Raw genomic sequence first — 22,304 nt, 5'->3', positions numbered from 1 at the left:
AGTGTTTAATTTTGTTGGATCAGCCTGCATTCTTTGAGAACTTTTCATCTGGCAGTGGATGGGTATAGTTTAGAATGTGGTGGATAGCAGAGGGAGGCTAGACTGGGTTTTTAAATTTTTTTGGAATTTGAAGACAGTGCTTAATGGTATGACTAATAATAGAAAATCCTTTTGAACACTTACAAATTGCCAGGCATGATGCTAAATGCTTTGCGTAGATTATCTCAGTTAATCCTCAGAAGACTTTATGATGTAGATACTATTATTAACCCCATTTTTTACAGAGCAGGAAACTGAAGCTTAGAAAGGTTAAGTAACTTGAAGGTCAGACAGCTAGAAGTGGCAGGGTTGGGGAAAACTCAGGTTTTCTCCTAACCCCTATGGAACAGATCTGGATGCATCTTTACATACATTATGACTGTATCAGGTTGCTATTTTAGAACACATAATTCAAGAACTTTATTGCATTTCACCAAAGTTTTGATTTTGTAGAACAAGAAATAAAGTATTAAGAAAGAAATCATAGAAACGTATGAATGCTTGGTGTCAGTTAAGGAATGGGTACATTTCAGCATTATCCTAGAAGGTCTTATCAGGCCAGACTCTACTGCATATTTTAAGTGGGGTGTCTGAATTAGCTTCCGCAGTAACTTCTGAAGAAGTTGGCACACACTGAGACATCTGCTAATTACCTGGGACTTAATCTTGGACAGATGACCTTTTCTAGTATCCTTAGAATGAATTGTTGGTAAATGCTCTTAGTTTCTGGCTATAGGTTTCAATGCATATGGCAAGTTTATGTGAACATCTTTCGCTTAACAGCCCCAGAGACACAAGTTTTCTGCCCTTTCCTCTACCTTTTTGGTACCCAGGTGTGTGCCTCGGGGGTGGGCCAGGGCAGGAAAAAGGTTGAGAGGCACACTGTGACTCATGTTACCCTCTGCTGGTGTATGACAAAAGGTTTTGTTCAAAATGACAAGCTTGTTGAAAAGTGTGTTTTAATTTAGACTTGAGTCTTATCGAAATGGCCTCCTTAGAAAATGGCTTATAGAGCCATAAAAACATAAAGGAGTCTTTGTGATCTAGGGTAGAGACTCTTAAAACATTTTCTCATTATGGCGTAAAAAAGGATAATGTTTGTATTGCACACTGGGGTTAAGTAGTAAGTGCTCATGGCCCGAGGTGATGGCTTGGGATGTTGAGCTGCCCTAGGGCCCACCCACTGCCCCAGGGTGAAGAGGATCAAGGTCTCAGTGCACCAGCCTGCCAAGGACCACCAGAAGGGAAGCTCTGATGAATGGTATCTTAAAACCCAGTCCTTCCATTTCTGCAGAAATAGTTTTATGCGAAACTTTCTAATTCTTTGGGCATTGGATTTTGAAGATAAGTTCTCATTAGAATGGATTCCAATTTCTGCAGTTTATTTAAAATGTTTCAATAGTTTGATACCAACACTTTATTAGCCAAGGAAATGGAATAAACTTTTTTTTTGGTGCCAGAAAGCATAGTTTTTTTCCATAAGAAACAAAGGCGGAATATATGTAATGGGTGAGAGACAACCAAAACTTGTCACATAAGGGCCAGTAAGAGAATCCCAACAAATAGCAAAAGTTCATTTTTCCATGACCTACTCATCACAGAACAATTAAAAAGCTACGTAAAGATCAGTCTTACCTGCATTTTAGAAATACATTTCAATTCACCCATGGATCAAAATCCTTTTAGATAGACAGAGAAGTTTTTATTAACTAACTTAGGAAAAAACACTAACTGTTAAAGTGATAAACAATTGTTTAAAGAGTATCTACAGAATCCTCCTCTCAATGTTTCCGTGTAAAAGAAATGAAAATCAGTAGTCCAGAGATCCTTTTTAATAATGAGCCACTGATAAACACAACATATTTATAACTTGTATAACATTCTATTTATGTGCATTCTTTGAGCATTATGCAATATGTAATTAAAAAATTTTTAATTAAAAAATTTAATATCTTTATTTTTTGTCAATTGATTTTTCCCCCATTTAAAAAATTTGCAAATAATAATTGTGCGTATTCATGGGGTACATAGTGATGCTTCAGTACATATAATATATAGTGATCAGATCAGGGTAATTAGCATATCCTTCATCTCAAACATTTATTTTCTTGTTTTTCTTTGAGACGTAGTTTTCCTCTGTTGCCCAGGCTGGAGTGCAGTGGCGAGATCTCGGCTCACTGCATCCTTCACCTCCCGGGTTCAAGTGATTCTCCTGCCTCAGCCTCTTGAGTAGCTGGGATCACAGGTGCCTACCACCATGCCTGGCTAATTTTTGTATTTTTAGTAGAGACGGGGTTTCACTATGTTGGTCAAGCTGGTCTTGAACTCCTGAGCTCAAGCAATCCACCCGCTTCGGCCTCCCAAAGTGCTGGGATTATAGGTATGAGCCACCACGCTCGGCCTAAACATTCATTATCTTTTTGTGTTGGGAACATTCAACATCCTTCTGACTATTCGAAACTCTAACATATACCCTTGTGAACGATATTCATTCTCCATTGCTGTAGAACACTAGAACTTATTCCTCCTATCTAGCTGTAATTCTGTAACTTTTAACAAATCTCTCCCTATCCTTCACTTCCCCCCACCCTTCTCAGCCTCTAATATCCTCTATCCTACCTTTTACTTCTATGAGATCAAGCCTGACACAGTTTGGATGTTTGTCCCCTCCAAATTTCATGCTGAAATGTGATCCCCAGTGTTGGAGATGGGCCTGCTGGGAGGTGTTTGGGTCATGGGGTGGATCCCTGAGAATGGCTTGATTTTCTTCCCATGGTAATGAGTGAGTTTTCACTCTATTAGTTCACATGAGAGCTGGTTGTTTAAAAGAGCCTGGCATCTCTTGCTTGTTCCCTCTCTTGCCATGTGACATGCCTGCTCTCCCTTAGCCTTCTGCCATGATTGTAAGCTCCCTGAGGCCCTCACTGGAAGCAGATGCTGGCACTAAGCTTCTTGTAAAGTTTGCAGAACCATGAGCTAAATAAATCTGTTTTCTTTACAAATTACCCGGCCTCAGGTATTCCTTTGTAGCAATGCAAAACGGATTTAAACAAATTCAGTTTAGCTTTCACATATGAGTGAAAACATGTTTAACTTTCTGTTCCTGGCTTATTTCACTTAACATAATGTCTTTCAGTTCCATTAATGTTGCCAAGAATGGCAGGATTTCATTCTTAATGGCTGAATAGTATTTCATTGTGGATATATACCACATTTGCTTTATCCATTCATCTGTTGTTGGACACTTAGATTGATTCCATATCTTGACTAATATGAATAATGCTGCAAGAACATGCGGGTGTAGATGTCTCTTTGAGATGTTGATTTCCTTTCTTTTGGATAAATGTGCAGTAGTGGGATTGCTGGATCATATGATTGTTCTATTTGTAGTTTCTTGAGGAACATCCATACTGTTCTCCATAGTGGCTGTACTGGTTTACATTCCCACCAACAGTGTATAAGAGTTCCTTTTTCTTCACATCCTCACAAGCATTTGTTATTTATTTATTTTTGTCTTTTTGATAATAGCCATCCTAACTGGGGTGAGATGATACCTCACTGTGATTTTGATTTGCATATACCTGATGATCAGTGATGTTGAGCATTAAAAATATATTTTTGGCCATTTTTATATCTTCTTTTGAGAAATGTCTGTTCAGATTATTTGCCCATTTTTAAATTAGATTGTTTTTCTTTTGTTGAGATGATTCAGTTCCTTGCATATTCTGGATAGTAATCCCCTGTTGGATGGGTAGTTTGCAAACATGTTCTCCCATTCTGTAGGTTGTCTTTTCACTCTGTTGATTGTTTATTTCTTTTATTTTTTTGAGAAAGGGTCTCACTCTATTCCCCAAGCTGGAGTGCAGTGGCATGATCACAGATCACTGCAGCCTCGACTTCCCCAGACTCAGGTGATCCTCCCACCTCAGCCTCCTGAGTAGCTGGGACTACAGCCATACACCACCGTACCTGGCTAATTTTTGTATTTTTGTGTAGAGATGGGGTTTCACCATGTTTCCCAGGCTGGTCTTAAACTCCTGGGCTCAAGTGATCCTCCTCACTTAGCCTCCCAAAGTGCTGGGATTACAGATGTGAGCCATTGGGCCTGGCCTTGTTGATTGTTTTCTTTGCTGTGCAGAAGATTTTTAATTTGATAAAATCTCACTTGTTTAGTTTTGCTATTGTTGTCTGTGCTTTTAAAATCTTATTCATAAAATATTTTCCCAGGATCATGTCCTCTGTTTTCTTCTCATAGTTTTATCATTTTTGGTCCTATATTTATGTCTTTGATCCATTTAGAGTTGATTTTCATATAAGGTGAGAGGCAGGGGTCTAGTTTCATCCTTCTGCATATGGATATCCAGTTTCCCCAAAACCATTTATTGAAGAGACCTTCTTTTCCCCAATTAGTGTTTGGAACCTTTGTCAAAAATCAGTTGACAGTATATATGTGGATTAATTTCTGGATTCTCAATACTGTTCTATTGGTCTGTGTATCTAATTTTATGCCAGTACCATGTTGTTTTGGTTACTACAGCTTTGTAGTATATTTTGAGGTCTGGTAGTGTGATACCTCCAGTGTTGTTCTTTTTGCTTATGATTACTTTGGTTATTTGGGGTCTTTTATAGTTCCATACAAACTTTAGGATTTTTTTTCTGTTTCTGTGAGAAATGTCATTGGTGTTTTGATAGGGATTGCAGTGTTATTTTAACAATATTAATTCTTACAATCCATCAGCATGGGCTGCCTTTCCATTTATTTTATCCTCTTCAATTTCTTTCATCACTGGTTCATAGTTTTCCTTGTAGAGATCTTTCACTTTCTTGGTTAAATTTATTTCTAGGTATTTTAATATTTTTGTAGTTATTGTAAATGAAATTTCCTTATTAATTTCTTTTTCAGCTAGTTTATTGTTCATGTATAGAAATGCCACTGGTTTTTGTATATTAATTTTGTATCCTGCAACTTCACTGAATTCATTTATCAGTTCTAAGAGTTTTTTTTTCTAGAGTCTTTAGGTTTTTCTAGATATAAGAGCATGTCATCTGCAAATAGGGACAATTTAACTTCCCCCATTCCAATTTGAATGTCTTTTATTTCTCTCTCTTATCTAATTGCTCTGGATAGGACTTCCAGTGCTGTGTTGAATAAGACTGGTGACAGTTGGGCATCCTTGTGCTCTTCCATTTATTAGAGGAAAAGCTTTCAGCATTTCCCCATTCAGTAAGATGTTCACTGTGTGTTTGTCAGATACACCATTTATTACATTGAGGTGCTTTCCTTCTATACCTAATTTGTTGAGAATTTTTTTTTATTATGAAGTGGTGTTGAATTTTATCAAAAGCTTTTTCTGCATTTATTGAGATGATCATATGATTTTTGCCCTTCATTCTATTAATGAGATGTATGATGTTTATTGATTTGCATATTTTGAACCAACTTTGCATTCCTGGGATAAATCCAACTTGATCATGGTATATCATCTTTTTGATGTGTTGTTTGATTCTGTTTGCTGACATTCTGTTGAGAATTTTTGTGTCTCTCTTCATCAGAGATGTTGGCATCTTTTGTTGTTGTGTCCTTGTCTCGTTTTGGTGTCAGAGTAATGTTAACCTTGTAGAATAAGTTAGGAGGAATTCCCTGCCTTTTAATTTTTTGGAATAGTTTAAGAAGAATTGGTATTAATTATTCTTTAAAGGCTCAACAGAGAGTGTGGGATAGGGGTAGGGAGTGCATACCTTATGCTTCTAATCTGGAGCAATGCAGCTGTGCAGATTCCTGGCAGCTCTCCAAACTGGACTCAGGGCTTGCAAGAACTGTGAGATTCTCCTTTTGCAAGGACTGTAGGTGTTTGCTCTGTCAATAGGAGTTGATGAGGTCCTTCTGTTTATCTCTTCCATGCAATGAGAAGTCCCTCCTGACTCCAGGCAGATTCAATCTGAGCGGGGGATACAGGGCTGCAGAGGCTGAGTGCCTGCATGCTGCCTTTCTGGACTGCCATTCATCACAGTTGCATCTTCACTCCGCCACTGTACCTCAGCACCCTCCCTTCAACACTCCAGTCAAATCTTAGCTGTTTATTCATTGCCTTGGTCCTTTTTTTGGTGTGTGGGGTGGGGGGAGAGCAGGCAGAGTGCCAGGCATCTCTAATCAACCATCTGCTGACAGCACTGTTCCAAATGATCTGGAGTTTATTTTTATTTTTTTTAAATTGTATTACAAGGATTCTATATTTATACCTTGTGCTAGGAGACTTAAGGTCATTAAAATATAATAGAACTCCTACTTTACAACAGAAGTGGATATATAGTCATCTATAGCATGGTAGAATTCGAACATCACTTCTATGGCTTTAGTAACTGTGACTGGCTTTGTCTGGATGTGCAATTTCTGAGGAAATGTTAAAATCAAAACTTGGGCACTGAATTTTTTTAAAAAAGTAATTATATAAAACTCACTAAAATTAGTTTTTTCCCCAAAATGCTCACTGTGCTTTTAAAATAATTAATATTAAGTATCCCTCTGTGTGAAGATCATAATTGTGACCATCATATCACTATGCCAACAATGACCTTTGAGAGTTAAAAGAATAAAAGATAGGAGAGCCATCTTGTTGGTGCAAAGAAGATTCTTAGAAGTACCAACTGAGAGATGAAAGTGCTGGCCTAGAAACTAGTAACCTTCTCATGATGTCATTAAGGCAAAGGTTCACTACAACTGGAGCTAAGAGACACAGGGGTTATCTATTTTGCATTTCACAGTTCTTTTTCCCTCTCTCTCATCATTTTGGGTTTCCAGCTGAAACGTTACAACAAAGATTAGAAGACCTGAAACAAGAGAAAATCAGCCTGCACTTTCAACTTCCTTCAAGGCAGCCAGCTCTTAGCAGTTTCCTGGGTCACCTGGCAGCACAAGTCCAGGCTGCCTTGCGCTGTGGGGCCACTCAGCAGTGAGTACTTGTTATTGTCACCATTTCCCCCTTTTTTTTTTCCTACCTCTCAGCTCCCACATAGTGAAGAGCTGGGAGGAGCTTAGATGTAGAGACCCTTGGCTGCCTTTCCTGGGAAGGGCCCTTTGTTGGTTGGGAAGGTGGGGATTCTTCCAGAGTGAGGGATGATCCATGTGGGTCATGCTTCTCTAGAAAGAAGACTTTTCTGCCACTTGACAGAGAGAGACCCTTCTCAAGTGCAGCTGCATCCCAGGTCTGAAACATCTCTTGGGAAACTACCCTTCTAAGAAGGTGGGGGTAATTTCCTCTTGTTGAGGCAGCTTGGTGTCCTGTGATCATATTAAGCCTATAAGATAAACAGATATTCCCCTCTGACCGAGCGATGAAAATCCTAACTCTGCCCTCCAGCTCCTGAGCAGCATTTGCTATTTGTGTCACCCAAGGCTCTTCTGAGATCAGTAATATATAGAGAGCAGTTGCTGCTTCTGATCCAGTGGCTTGTGGTCCTGGCTGCATGTTTGAATAACTTAGAAAGATTTAAAACCTACCAATGTCCAGGCTCCTCCCCAGGCAAGCTAAGTCAGAATGTCTAGGTGTGGGAGGCAAGGGTGGCTCCCAGATATTGGCGTGCTTATAAAGGCTGAGAACCACTGCTCCATCTACCTTCGTGTTCCCTCTCTCCCCAGGTAAAGGGCTGAGAGGGAACAGGTGTTTTATGAATGCTATGAGCCTCATCACAATTCAGGTCTGTTTCCACTTAGTTATCAACATGGCCACAACAATTCCACTTTATTTCCCACTTCCAATTGGCCCTGACAATCACAAGATTTTCTGGCCTATTCCTATTAAGTGTACATGGTATTATACATTTAGTTTATCTCGGTACCTCCCTGAAGCCTGCCTGCACAGTGAGACCAATTATATTCAGTTTTGCCGGTAGCATGTAGCAGAGTGAATGGCACCTGGTAGGTGCTTCCTTGTAACTATTTGCTTAGTGAACTTTTTCATGGTTCTCTTCATTAGAGAGTAAATTTCACCTCACCATTTTCATTATTTTCTAATCTGACATTGAGACATCATTGCAACATTGCATGTTCCTCTTTCTTTCACACATGAGGCCACTCCCAAATTGACTTTCTATGTAATTCTCTCACTCTTTTATCTTTGGGGTTATTTCTTGTCATCTACTCCAGTCTTGGGAGAATTTTAGCATGTAAAAATAGGGCACAAAAATTGAGGCACAATAAATTTAGCTAATTTATTATGTTTCTATTTATTTAACAAACACTTTCATAACAGTTACTAAGTGCTTTAGAAGTTACTCATTTAATTTATTTCCATTTTTGAAAATTGTGGTAAAATACAGATAACATAAAATTCACCATCTTAAGTGATGGTGATTAAGTGATTAAGCCATTGTTATGTATACAGTTCAGTGGTATTAAATACATCATAATGTTGTGCAATCACCACCACCATTCATCTCCAGAACTTTTCCCTCTTCCCCAACTGACACTCTGTACCCATTAAGCAATAAATCCCCATCCCTTCCCCTCTTCCAGTACCTGACAACCATATTCTAATTTCCATTTCTCTGAATTTGACTACTCTGTGTACCTCATACAAGTGGAATCACACAATATTTGCTTTTTTGTGACTGACATTTCTCATAGCATAGTGTCTTCAGTGTTCATCCATCTGATAGCATGTGTCGGAATTTCCTCCTTTCAAGGCTGTATAATACTCCATTGTATGGATAGACTACAGTTTGCTCATTCATTAATTTAAATAACTCATTTAATGTTCATGACAATTCTAGGGGGTAGTATTATTTTATATATTGATATCTATGTGTATAGAGATCCATATCTACATCTATACCTGAATTTTAGGATGAGGAAACCAGGTCCAATAGAAGCTAAGAAACTTAGGCAGATCCACCAGCAGGTGAGTGCTGAGGGAGACACAAACTCCAACTGTCTGGCTTGCATCTTGGCCCTGAATCAGTGCACTGTGCTGCCTTTTAAGTCTGGGCTGGCAAAGGCTGCTATATTATTGTCTCTTTAGCCATACCTGCAATTTGGATGGAGAGTGTATTAGTCCATTCTCATATTGCTATAAAGAAATAACTGAGACTGAGTAGTTTATAAGTGAAGGAAGTTAATTGGCTCATGGTTCTGCAGGCTGTACAGGCAGCATGATGTTAGCATCTGCTCAGCTTCTGGGAAGGCCTCAGGAAACTTAAAATCATGGTGGAAGATGAAAGGGGAGCACACACATTGCATTGGCAGAGTAGGAATAAGAGAGAGAGAGAAAAGAGGGAGGTGCCACACACTTTTAAACAACCAGATCTCATGAGAACTCTATCATGAGAATAGTGCCAGAGGATGGTGCTAAACCATTCGTGAAGTATCCACCCCCATGATGCAGTGGTCTCCCACCAGGCCCTGCCTCCAACACTGGGGATTACAATTTGACATGAGATTTGGGTGGGGACACAGATCGAAACCGTATCATTCCACCCATGTTCTCCCCAAATCTCATGTTTTTCTCACATTGCAAAATACAATCATCCCTTCCCAATAGTCCCCCAAAGTCTTAAATCATTTCCAGCATTAACTCAAAAGTCCAAAATCTCATCTGAGACAAGGCTAGTCACTTCTGCCTGTGATAGTGTGTAAAATATAAAAACAGTTAGTTACTTCCAAGATATAGACATTGGGTTAATACACCTGTTCCAAAAGAGAGAAACTGGTCAAAAGAAAGGGGCTACAGGCCCCATGCAAATTGAAACCCAGTAGGGCAGTCATTAAATCTTAAAGCTCCAAAATAATCTCCTTTTGACTCCATGTCTCACATCCAGAGCACACTGGTGCAAGGAGTGGGCTCCCATAACCTTGGGCAGCCCTGCCCTTGTGGCTTTGCAGGGTTCAGACCCTGCAGCTGCTCTCACAGGCTGGAGTTGAGTGCCTGCAGCTTTTCCATACTGAGGATGCAAGCTGCCAGTGGATCTACCATTCCAGGGTCTGCAGGATGGTGGCCCCCTTCTCACAGCCCCACTAGGCTGTGCCCCAGTGGGGACTCTGTGTGGGGTTCCAACCCCACATTCCCCCTCTATATTACCCTAGTAATGGTTCTCCATGAGGGGTCCTGCCCTGCAGCAGACAACCAAACTTTCCCATACATACATCCTCTGAAACCTAGGCAGAGGCTCCCAAGCCTCAACTCTTGCACTCTGTGCACCTGCAGGCTTAACACCATGTAGAAATTGCCAAGGCTTATTGCTTGCACCCTCAGAAGCAGTAGTCCAAGCTGTATCTGGACTCCTTTGAGCCATGGCTGGAGTTGGAAAAACTGACAGCAGTGTGGGGAGCAGTGTCCTGAGGCTGTGCAGAGCAGTGGGGCCCTGGGGCTGGCCCATGAAACCGTTCTGTCCTCCTAGGCCTCCAAGCCTGTGAGGGGAGGGGCTGCCATGAAGGTCTCTGAAATGCCTCTGAGGCCTTTTCCCTATTGTCTTGGCTATTAGCACTCAGCTCCTTTTTACTTATGCAAATTTTTGCAGCCTGCTTGAATTCCTCCCTCGAAAATGGGCTTTTCTTTTCTACCACATGGCCAAGCTGCAAATTTTCCAAACTTTTATGCTTTGTTTCCTTTTTAAATATAAGTTCCAACTTTAGGCCATTTCTTTGCTCATGCATATGAGAATAGGTTTTAGAAGCAGCCAGGCCACATCTTGAATGCTTTGCTGCTTAGAAATTTCTTCCACCAGATACCCTAAATCATTAATCTCAAGTTCAAAGATCCACAGATTCCCTAGGGCAGGGGCACAATGCAGCCAAGTTCTTTGCTAAGCAATAACAAAATTGACCTTTACTCCAGTTCCCAATAAGTTTCTCATTTCCATCTGAGACCTTGTCAGCCTGGCTTTCACTGTTCATATCACTACCAGCGTTTTGGTCATAACCATTCAATCAGTTTCTAGGCATTTCCAAACTTTTCCTCATCTTCATGTCTTCTGAGCCATCCACACTCTTCCAACCTCAGCCCATTACCCAATTCCAAAGCCAGTTCCACATTTTCAGGTATCTTTATAGCAGTGCCCCACTTCTTGGTACCAATTTTCTGTATTAGTCCATTTTCACATTATTATAAAAATACCCAAGACTGGGTAATTTATAAAGAAAAGAAGCTTAATTGTCTCACAGTTCTGCAGGATGTACAGGAAGCATGATCTGGCATCTGCTGTGGCTTCTGGGGAGTCCTTAGGAAACTTACAATCATGGCAGAAGGTGAAGGGGGAGCTAGCATATCACATGGCTGGAGCAGCAAGAGAGAGAGAAATGGGAGGTATTACTCACTTTTAAACAACCAGACCTTGTGAGAACTCTATCACGAGAACACCAGGGGATGGTGCTAAACATTCATGAAAGATCCATCCCCATGATTCAATCACCTCCCACCAGGACCCACCTCCAACACTGGGGATTACAATTCAACATGAGATTTGGGTGGGGACACAGATCCAAACCGTAGCAGAGAGTAATACTTTTATTGTGGTCATGCCTAAGTTTTTGATAGAATATGATTAACTAAAAGCCAGTGTCATGCATTCTTAATTATATTAGGTTACACCATAAGGACATCTCTTACATTTGACTGTTTGAAACCTGTCAAACATTTTGTGGGGTTTGACCTAATAAGGCCCCCAGAAAAGTATAGGTCTTTATTAAACATTTACCAAGCCAATATTAACTGTTGGCTTACTTTATGAACTATCATCCTCTTTCCTTTTCCTCACAGGAGTTGTCTGTATACTATGCTTTTATGTTCCATTCACTTTTTGAGCTCACTGTGACCTGATTTCTATCTCTATCACTCCTCAAATCTCTACCAACGTCAGCAGTGACTTTCTATTTGCTAAATTTAAAAGACATTTTTCAATTCTTATTCTGCTATGTATCATGGCAGTGTCTAGAATTTTTAATAAATTCATTCTTAAAACTCCCATTTCCCTTGGCTTTCATGATTTCACCCTTCCTGGTCTTCTTGCTACATTTCTGGCCGTTCTTCTTAATGTCTTATGAGCTCCTTCTCTCCCTTTCTTCTTAATTTTTTTTTTTTTTTTGAGACAGAGTCTCACTCTGTTGGCCAGGCTGGTCTCAAACTCCTGGGCTTAAGCAATTCTTCCACCTTGGGCTCCTGAAGTGTTGGGATTACAGGCATGCACCATCGTGCCCGGCCCCTTTCTCTTTAATATTGTTGTTCTTCTGTCTTCTGTTCTAGCTTTTTCTCTCTTCTCACTTTGTATCTTCTTTCTCGGTGGTCTCAAATGCTCTGAGGCTTCAGATACTGTTTCTATATTATTTTTTCCCAAATTTCTATCTCTAGCCCTGATTTATCTCCAGAATTCCAATCCACAATTCAGTTTTCTATTGAGCATATCCCTTATTTTTACTAAATTTAGTATCTTTTTATCCTTAACATTACTCTCTCTTTATCCTTGCCTTTTACTAAGTTTGCTATCTTTTAAACTAAATTTGCCATTGTTCTCCCCATTCAGTTCCTTCTCCTATATCCCCAGTCTGAGTGACTTTCACTGCCATTTACCCAATTACCCAAGCAAGGACTCTGAGGCATCTCTGGATCCTCCCTTTTCATCCCTCCCCACAGTCATTGGTCACCAAATCCTGTTGTGTCCACTGTCTGTCTCTCTCATTTCCACTCACTTGTCTCACCTGCACGTCAGTGCCTTAGTTCTGGTCTTTAACATTTTAAATCTGGATTATTGCAGTGGTCTCCTTGCTGCTATTTCTGGTTCCATTATTACCGCCTCTCATTCATCTTCCACAAGGCCATGATAGAAGTATCACATTATGCTCAATGGCTCCCCATTGCTTGCAGGATAAAATTCATGTTGCTTAGCATGACATTAAAAGTCTTCACAATCCAGCCCCTGCCCAGCTGCCCAGCATTTAACTAGACATTACCAGCATCTGCAATAGACACTTACTGAAGTATTGTATGTTACCCCCATGTTCTGAATGTTTCTAGATTCTATGATCTTGCTCATGCCCCATTGTTGTTACCAACTATTGCCCATTCTTCCAGACTTAGTGAAACTAATATCCTTGCAAAGCTCTGCTCATCAGTCACACTGCCTGCCCCTTGAATGACAGCATACCTTGAATGACTTCACTTCTGCTTAGATCTTAAATCTGTTTCTTGAATATCTGTTTACTCTGACAGATGATAAGCTCTTTGAGGACAAGACTGTATTATATTTATCTTTCTATTTTTAGAGACTAGAATAGTGTCTGGCCCGTAATCTGTATTCTGTATTCATTGAATGTGTGAATGTGACATATATGCATATGTAGCTATATATAGGTTCACAAACGTGTATGTGAATATCGAGAGAGAGAGAGAGAGAGAGAGAGTTGCCAGCAAGAAGGAGTTGCACAGAATCTTGACAGAACCTTGATAGGAGGTCATTTCTGGTCCTTTCTCTTCCACCAACCAGCTGAATATGGCTTGGTGTAGTTGTCGAACCTCTCCAAACTCCACTCCCTTCATCAGAAAATGAGGGGGTTAAATTAGATCGCTGGTTTCTAAAGTTCAGTTATTTATGTTTTATCTTGGCTTTTGTTTTGCTAAATCCACCTGTCTTATTATTACAATAACTAGAAAATAATGAGTTGAAATTAACTTTCTGAAATTTTTCTAATGCATATTAACACAATTACCTAGTTACTAATAATTTTTTAAAACCTGCCTTTCAGTGTGCCAGCTACCCACTGCAGTTTTCACAGTGACCACCAGGGGGCCATGGTGTCAGGCTGAAGGCCACACAGCCCAGAGCCTGGACAGAAACCGCTCTCACAGGCTCTCTGAGTCAAGGGGGAAATATAATGTTTTTGAATGAGTGGTGCTTTTCCTGTAGAAATAAAATAGTTGTATCAACACGAACAATTTTAAATACTAATTAATAACGCAAATAAGTGCCTGCTAACCTTTTTGGGATCAAGTATTTATTTATTTTGAGAAGCTGATGAAAGCTATGGACTTCCTCTATAGCAAAACCACGTGTACACATGTACATATATGCAAACTATTGAGTATATTTTCAGGAGAATCACAGGTCTCCTGAGTTATTCGTTCACTCCTTAGAGGGTCTTTGGTTCCCAGGTTAAGAAAATTTAGTTTAGGATAAGATTTAAGAAGCTGTAAACATCCAGATACAGTCAGATACTTTGTGTTTTATTATTTTTGTTGTCACTTTGTTCTTAAAAATCACCATTTAATTCAGCTTTTGAGAAACACTGTTTAATCCTCTGAACTCGTGTAGAAGAGCACCCTGGGTGTTCAGATCTTGCCAGCAGCCAAGAGAGTTTTAACTATCTTCAGGGGTTAACCAGGTTCCTCTGAGGGCAGATATCGGTACTCAAATCATTTGACCCCTCTTCTGTGGGGTCCTCTGGCCCAACGGATTTGCTTGCTGGAGGAATAACTTTTGTGATGTCCTCTTGATTCCTGTGGGAAGTTAATGCATCTTTGCCACAACAAATGGTGTATGCTCAGACCACCACATAATAGACCCTGTCTGCCCTGTTAGGTCTCTCTAATTCCTTTATCCCTGGTTTATGGGGCACTGACACATGAGAAGTGAGTTGCTCAAACAATGCTGCAGCGGACAGTGTGGGTGCCCTGTGTCCCGATCCCTTGGCCTCCCTCCGATTCCCTGCACAACTGGGAACCATGCTCACTGTCGGCTTTCCACTCAGGCACCCAACGGGTTTATCAGGCCTGTCTGCACAGGTGTTCTCGGAACCTGTGTAAGGAGGGGTGGGGGTGGATAAGGCATGCTCCATGCTTTTTTTTTTTTTTTTTTTCCTTTTCTAGAAGGTTCCTACTACTAGGAACCTTTTGGCCATTGGGTTCCATTTGCCCATGTGGTGACCAGCTCCACAATGAACCTTTTATTGAATTTTCCTCCTTCTCACTCTAGTTTCTTGGGAATCACTTCTTCAAAAAACAACCTGTACTCAAGTCCCTGTCTCAGGCTCTGCTGTTAAGAGAACCTAAATATAGACAGATATCCACGTTGGAGTATTAGATGTCAGTCTTCCTTCTTGCAGGGCACCCCCAATCTTTATGAGTGAATCTAGTGGATTTTTTTTTTTCCACTGGGTTTGAGTAGAAGAGTTTACTCCCATACGGGCTGGGTTTGGACAGGCAAAACATGGGGTAGGGGAGAAAAACACGTCTGTCATGAAGACTCCATTTCCTACATGGCCAACAGGTGGGTGGGTATTGAGAGTGGTGGTTGATTGCAGAGGTGCTGGTTGAGCAGCCCCAGGGGTAGGACGCCCTACTCCATCATCAGAGATTCGGAATGCAGAGCATTTAGGTCTACGTTCTTTAGTTTCCAACTCTGGAGCAACAGGAAATTTCTACCTCAATATCCTGTGACAACGGGGATCAGAAGAGAAGAGAGAGGCATCTGTTCCTACTGTGTCTTCCACCCAATCAAAGGAAAGTTATTTTTCCTTTCTCCTAAGAGAGAGAGTTGGCCTACTATCATCACATATTTGGAAGATAATTTTCTCATGAATACATTGCATTTCTCTAACTATACACCCTGTGCATTTTTCCACTGGATCTATGTACATGAAAACTGGTCCTATTTGTAACCGAAATTGTGTGTGTGCATGTATGTGTTTGTATGCATGTACACACAAAATGTCCTTTATCAAAGACCTTTTCCCAGTGGATAACCTCAAACTCAAGCGAACAAAATATAACAAAGTTTAAAACAAAGGTCTATCATGGTTTTCCAGTGGGGCTTATCAAGGCAGAGCCCCAGTTTGCCTGTCCACATATTTCCCACTAGCATACTTCGTTTGAGATGGGAACGGAGAAGATGAATGTTGTGCAGCACCATGATGCTTTTGGACAGAGTCATTCTTCCTCTGACCAATTGCTCCTCAATTGCCTTTGAAACAGGTGATTCTTTATTTCCCTTTGGTTGTCATGTAGGGACTAGCACAGCATTCAGTGTCACAGAATTCAGTGATGGTCGGCTCTAAGCCCTTGAGATTGGAATCAAGATACACTGTATGAGACCAGAAAATAGCTGTTACAGACACATTTTACCCAGGATATAAATTGAGATGGCTATGATACAACATGAAAATTATCATTACTGGCTGGACATGGTGGCTTACACCTGTAATCCCAGCAGTTTGGGAGGCTGAGGCAGGAGGATTGCTTGAGACCAAGAGTTTGAGACAAGCCTGGGCAACATAGTGAGACCCCATCTCTAAAAAAAAATAATAATAAACTAGCCAAATGCGGTGGTGCATACCTGTAGTCCTATCTACTTGGAAAGCTAAGTCAGGAGGATTGCTTGAACTCAGGAGTTTGGGGCTGTAGCAAGCTATGATTACACCACTGCACTCCAGCCTGGCTGACAGAGCAAGATCTCATTGCTAAGAAAAAAATATTTGTTATTACCAACAAACCAGGATATATTTCTGAACCCCAAATCAGATCAGGAGATGGGGAACCACAAGAGACAGTGGCGTGCCCTGTGTCCCACTCCCAGGAGACCAACTCCAGACCCTTAGTCATGGCCTCAATAAGAGAAGGGAGAAAGGATAAGAGGGGAAAAATAGGTTGTGAGCCACAGAGGACTTCTCAGAACTTGTTTTGGAACTACAGGATTATAAATAAAAGCTCCCAAATAAAGGTCTTCCATATCACCCTCTTCGTTCAAACTCAAGTGAAGTCTGTCCTGAGGCCAGTGGCATCAGGCATAACTATTATGAACCCAAATAAATATTCATGTGTCTCTCTTGCCGGGTGGTCATTTCTATGAGTGGGATAAGACTGTATAAAGCAGCAAAAGTCAGTTTCCCAAGGAATGTGACTTCTCCATGCTCCTTCCTTTTTAGACCCAAATCATATATATACGGAAGAATTATAAAGGTACCTGTATTGTCTCTGGCAATTTTACAACATTCTTTTGTGCTCTCAGAATGGCCTTGGTAATTTAGGGCATCGTTTATTGGATGAGCAAAGCTATTTCTAGGTATAAAGTGCACTTCACTGGTTCTATGACTGGCCCAAACTCCTTCTTTATCACCATCTTCCCAAAGAGGGAGAGATGGGACACACAAGCCATGTGACGTAAATTTGATAGGATAGTCATCAGTAGGGAGCAGCGATTAGCAACCTTAATCAGAAGAGTCGTACCCAACTCTTGTTGCCAGAAATAGTCATCTGAAAGGTGGCACTCCCTCAGGACTGCATTTTTCTGTGACAATGAGAACATTGGCCTTGATAGTTTTGGTCCTTTCTGAGACTAAAATTCTGCGATTCCAGCAGTGGCACAAAGCAATTTTTCTGGTACTCTAACAACATTAGGGTCTCAGAGAAGGACCTCCTGTGTTACATGTGAAGATGCATAAACCACAGCACTGTCATGAGCAGTTCTGGTGCAGGATTTTCTCACAGGTGGATTTTCTGGCTTCTCCTTGCCCCGTCAACATTCTCACTTGCAAAGCCTTCTGAAGGTGGCCTCTCGAGCAATGCCAAGGGCACTAGAGGGCCCAGGGGGCCTGAGTGCTGGGCTGGGAAGGAGGTGGCAATGTAGGCTCATCACAGGCATGCACCCCTTAACAAGCTGGCACAGGAACCACAGACACCTAGATGATTTATTCATTTTTTCAATATTCCTGAAATATGCATTCAAACAGTCACATGGTACAAATTATCAATGGAATGAAAACATTTTTCCTGTGCAGTTTGGAGCTAATTTTTTCTGTGATGTAGGATCTTATTTTATGAATGGATTTTATCCTCCTTTAAATTATTGATGGAAAAGGCCAAGATTTTTCCAGTACTGGGGTGGTGCTGATGGAGACCTGTATGAAACTGTGGGTTCTGGGTGTGATCTTGGACATCTGCATCCCCATTGGCACTGAGTGCTGTTCTAACATTCTACCCTGCATGTTTTTAATTCTTGCCCCTGAGGGATTTGCTCATTTTGCATACTGATTAGTTTACAGCAGCAATGCTAATTTGCAGTGACATCAGGGATTACACATTGAGAATTATTAAATGTAAAGGGGACAACATTGCAGAACGGAGAGGAAGCCTGACTCAGAGGACAGAAGATTTGAAAGACAGAAGCCTGTCCCTTGCTTCATTACTGAGCTACAGTGTGTCCTGGGGCCATCACTCAACCATCTGTGGATCCCTTTCTCTACCTGGAGTAAGAATATGAGAGACAGACAGAGGAGTTTTGGTTAATCACAGGGGATTTTCTTATGGATTAAGTAATGAATGTGATTAATGATAATATAGAGAATTCCCAGTTACCCACCTGTAGCTCCTCTGTAGCTAATTTTCAATTCTGTGTTGATTTCCTTCAATGACTCTCATCCTGACCCAGATGGTATCTATTTAGGAAATTCAAGAAACTCATACTATTAGCATAAGCAGAGCAAATTGGGGAATAAATTAGTGCAAAGAAATGATCCAATGCAATAGAAAAGTGAATATAAATGACTTCTGGATTTTCTAGGACACAGACTCATTGAATCATTCTATAAATATTTGCCAAGCCCCTACTAAGTGCTGGGCACCGGGGTCCTCACCATGAGATGAGCTCAATCCCTTCCCTCCAGGTTCACAGTCAGGAACGAGGAACTGTGCAAACAGGCTGAGACTCTGGAGCCCGGAGGAGGAAGTGTGTTTCGTTCCCACAGACATCAGTAGCTGATAGTAGTGGGATGGTTTTGTTCCAGACATTTCTTCTGATGCATGTAAATATCCTCAGACACATTTTATCTTTTTTTCTTTCTCTTTTTTCTTTCTTTTTTCTTCTTTCTTTCCTTTCTTTCTTTCTTTCTTTCTTTCTTTCTTTCTTTCTTTCTTTCTTTCTTTCTTTCTTTCTCTCTCTCTTTCTCTCTCTCTCTTTCCCTTCCGTCCGTCCTTCCATCCGTCCTTCCTTCCTTCCTTCCCTTCTTCCTTCTTTCTTCTTTCTTCTTTCTTTTCCCTTCCCTTGCCTGCCTGCCTGCCTTTCCTGCCTTCCTGCCTTCCTTCCTTTCCTTTCTTTCTTGGTATTGATTGCCCTGTTGCCTAGGCTGGGGTGCAGCAGCATGATCATAGCTCACTGCAGCCTCTAACTCCTGGGCTGAAGTGATCCTGCCACTTCAGCCTCCCAAGTAGCTGGGACTACAAGCACGTGCCACTGTGCCTAATTTTTAGTTTTTTTTTTTTTTTTTTTTTTTTTGTAGAGATAAGGTCTCACTGTCTTGCCCAGGCTGGACTAGAACTCCTGGGCTCAAGTGATCCTCCTGCCTCGGCCTCCCAAAGTACTGGGATTACAGGCCTATGCTACCATGCCTGGCCCACATCTTTCATCTTTCTTACTCTGTATAGAAAATGGGTGCTTTGGACATGAGTACAGTGTTCATTTTCCTGATGCAAACATTGAGATGCTGGGGAGATCAACAGCAAGCTTCTTGAGGATGGAGGTGTTCTGTCTCCATCCCCAAACAGCCCCAGGGTGAGGGTGGGGTCTGTATACAGTAGATGCTCAGTGGTCATTTATCAAGTCAATTTGTTCCCCATAGTTCGCTCCACAGGGAAGCCATTCTTGTTATCATCATCACTGTCATTCTCATTTTAAAAACAAAGAAGGTAAGGTTCAGAGAGATTAGGTAAGCGCAGCGACACAGCGTGAAAAAGGCAGAACCAAGACCCAAAGGGTGGCCTCCACCTCCACATGCTGTGCACTCTCCACGTTGCACTGCCCTGCTGATAGCCAGCAAGAGGACTCAAACAATGGGTATGTGTGGACGTGACTGGAAGGCAGGGGAGATGGAAGTTCCTGGGCTTGCTTAGAACCTAATGGCCTGTGGTATCTGGGAAAGAGCAGGAACCTGGGACTCAGCCTGATCTGCATTGACTCCTAAATTCTGCTTCCTGCTGTCTGCATGGCAATGGGCTAGACCCTGACCCCCCGGGACTCGGTTTCCTCATCAGCAAAACTGGTATAATAGCATCTTCATCTTAGGTGTGTAATGAGAAGCGAATGTGATCAAAAGATAACGTCTGGTGAACAGTACATTCTTGATTCATAGTACTTTATTTTATCATTATCAGTTTAAACATTTTTCTTGCTGCTGCTGTTATTTGCCTTTAAGCACATGAAACAAAGAATAGATTTCTAAATTGCATCATATGTTACAATAAGTGACCTTTAAGATTATTCAGAGAATCTGATCTTTTTGGTAGACTTAGGAACAAAAGCAAGGTTCCTTTTTCTGTAACCGCTGTTTTCTAAGTTAGAAAAACTGAGGTGACACATTTTCTAGTATTGTTTCTAAATATATGAAGCCTGCTTCATTGCACCATGGTTGGTTGGTTCACTTATTTTGTAAGTGTCAAGTTAAGACTTAGCAAGGGGGAAGAGTCTCCCCCAGCTTTAAAGTCTACCATCATTGGTCCATGCCTTGCAATTGCCCATTTCTTCATTGCTTTGTAATTTTTCTGTTGATGCATTTGTCTCTCCTGCTCCATGGAAGAACCAAGAACTGTTTACCATTGTGTCCCCAGAGCCAAGCACAATCCATCGTACATACCAGGCAAGCTCAGTAATGTTTTTTCTTTTTCTGAATGAATGAATGAAATGGGGTAGGAGTAAAAGGAGACAAACATAGCACAACATATATTAGGATCAGTTACTCATTTTCTTTTCTAAGAAATGCAGAGGCAGTGCGACCCTGTGTTAATATATAAATACGAACATGCAGCTTCACGCTTCTCCTCATTGAGCCCTGAAATAAGTACAAAGGTGGCAGACAAGATCTAGCTGTGTGGGAGATGCTGCGGAAGGAGGGGATAGGTTTAATTTGGCCTGTTTAGGATGCTGAGTTTGTGCCTCCAAGTGTCAGAAGCTACAGATACCTGCTCCTCTGCAAGGGAGGATGACCTTGAAGGTGATGTTATTGATGAGCTTTGTTTAAAACACAGACATGTTCAAGAGCCACAAGACTAATTGGTATGTTAAAATATTTAAATCAAAAGTGTAGCTACTTAGTGTGTGTTGGCAAACATTTTATGTTACAGTTGTAAAAATGATACATGTCACTATAGAAACTTTAGAAAGATCAATGGAAAGAAGTGATTCCACCACCCAGAGATAACAGCTGATAGCATTTTGGTGAATGTTTTTCTTTTATTTTATATACATGTTATTAATATTTTTACAGTGGTTCATTTCACACTTTTTGCCATAAAACTTGCTTTAGAAAAAACAGCAATAAATAGTGAACATTTTGCAGGCCAGTATATCTTCTTGTGTGACCTAATTTTAGTGGCTGCTTAGCGTTGCTAAGAGGTCCTGATGCTGGGGCACGATTAGAGTATTTTCTAATTTTCAGTCTTGGGATACTAAGAAAAAACCTGATTTTTCTAGCTAATCTTTGTGTAAAACTATGATTATTTACATGCAATCAGTACTTAGATGTGGGAATGTAGAATCCCAAGTTATATTTAATTTTAAGTCTCATTCTTATTCCCTACTCTCACCAAAGACTTATGGTTTGGGAAAACCTTTGCCAGGCCAGTTTGTTAGGTGAAAGATGATGTTTTATGTTGTTTGGATTTTCATTTAAAACTATCTTTGGAGGCTGGGCTTGCTGGCTCATGGCTGTAATCCCAGTACTTTGGGAGGCCGAGGTGGGTGGATCACGAGGTCAGGAGATCGAGACCATCCTGGCCAACAAGGTGAAACCCTGTCTCTACTAAAAGTACAAAAATTAGCTGACTGTGGTGGTGCGTGCCTGTAGTCCCAGCTACTTTGGAGGCTGAGGCAGGAGAATCGCTTGAACCTGGGAGGCAGAGGTTGCAGTGAGCCAAGATCATGCCACTGAACTCCAGCATGGGCAACAGAGCTAGACCCCGTCCCCCCTACAAAAAAAAATAATCATTTTCTTTAACACTTCATTTATTTCTGAGGTGGGGGATCTTGCTATGTTGCCCAGGTTGGTCTCAAATTCCTAGGCTCAAGCAGTTCTCTGCCTCAGCCTCCCAGGTAGCTGGAAGTACAGGTGTGCATCACCACGCTCAGCCGTATTCCATTTTTTTGGAATTTCTGGTTGGTGCACTTGTCTTTTACCTCATAATTTGATATAAATTTTTATAAATTAGCAATATTATCCCTTTTTCTGCCATATGTGTAGCAATATATTTTTCCCAACTTGTCGTTCGCTTGTTAGTTTTAGTTGATGGTGTTTTCCTGGA

General features: G+C 40.9%; 1 protein-coding gene across 8 annotated transcripts in view; it reads left to right on the top strand.

The window, feature by feature from the left end:
- DISC1 (DISC1 scaffold protein) overlaps window positions 1-22,304 on the top strand; it is a 411,448-nt gene that overhangs the window by 123,122 nt on the left and 266,022 nt on the right. For all 8 annotated transcript variants that reach the window (XM_030812687.1, XM_030812679.1, XM_030812676.1 and 5 more), the window contains one exon: window positions 6,839-6,989. In XM_030812687.1, the coding sequence (XP_030668547.1) occupies window positions 6,839-6,989 (151 nt within the window). Of the gene's footprint in view, window positions 1-6,838; window positions 6,990-22,304 lie in introns of those variants that run through there.

Source organism: Nomascus leucogenys, chromosome 5, assembly GCF_006542625.1.
Source record: "Nomascus leucogenys isolate Asia chromosome 5, Asia_NLE_v1, whole genome shotgun sequence".
Lineage (NCBI taxonomy): Eukaryota > Metazoa > Chordata > Mammalia > Primates > Hylobatidae > Nomascus > Nomascus leucogenys.
The sequence above is the reverse complement of the archived record's forward strand: the minus strand, read 5'-3'. Positions and strand labels throughout refer to the sequence as shown.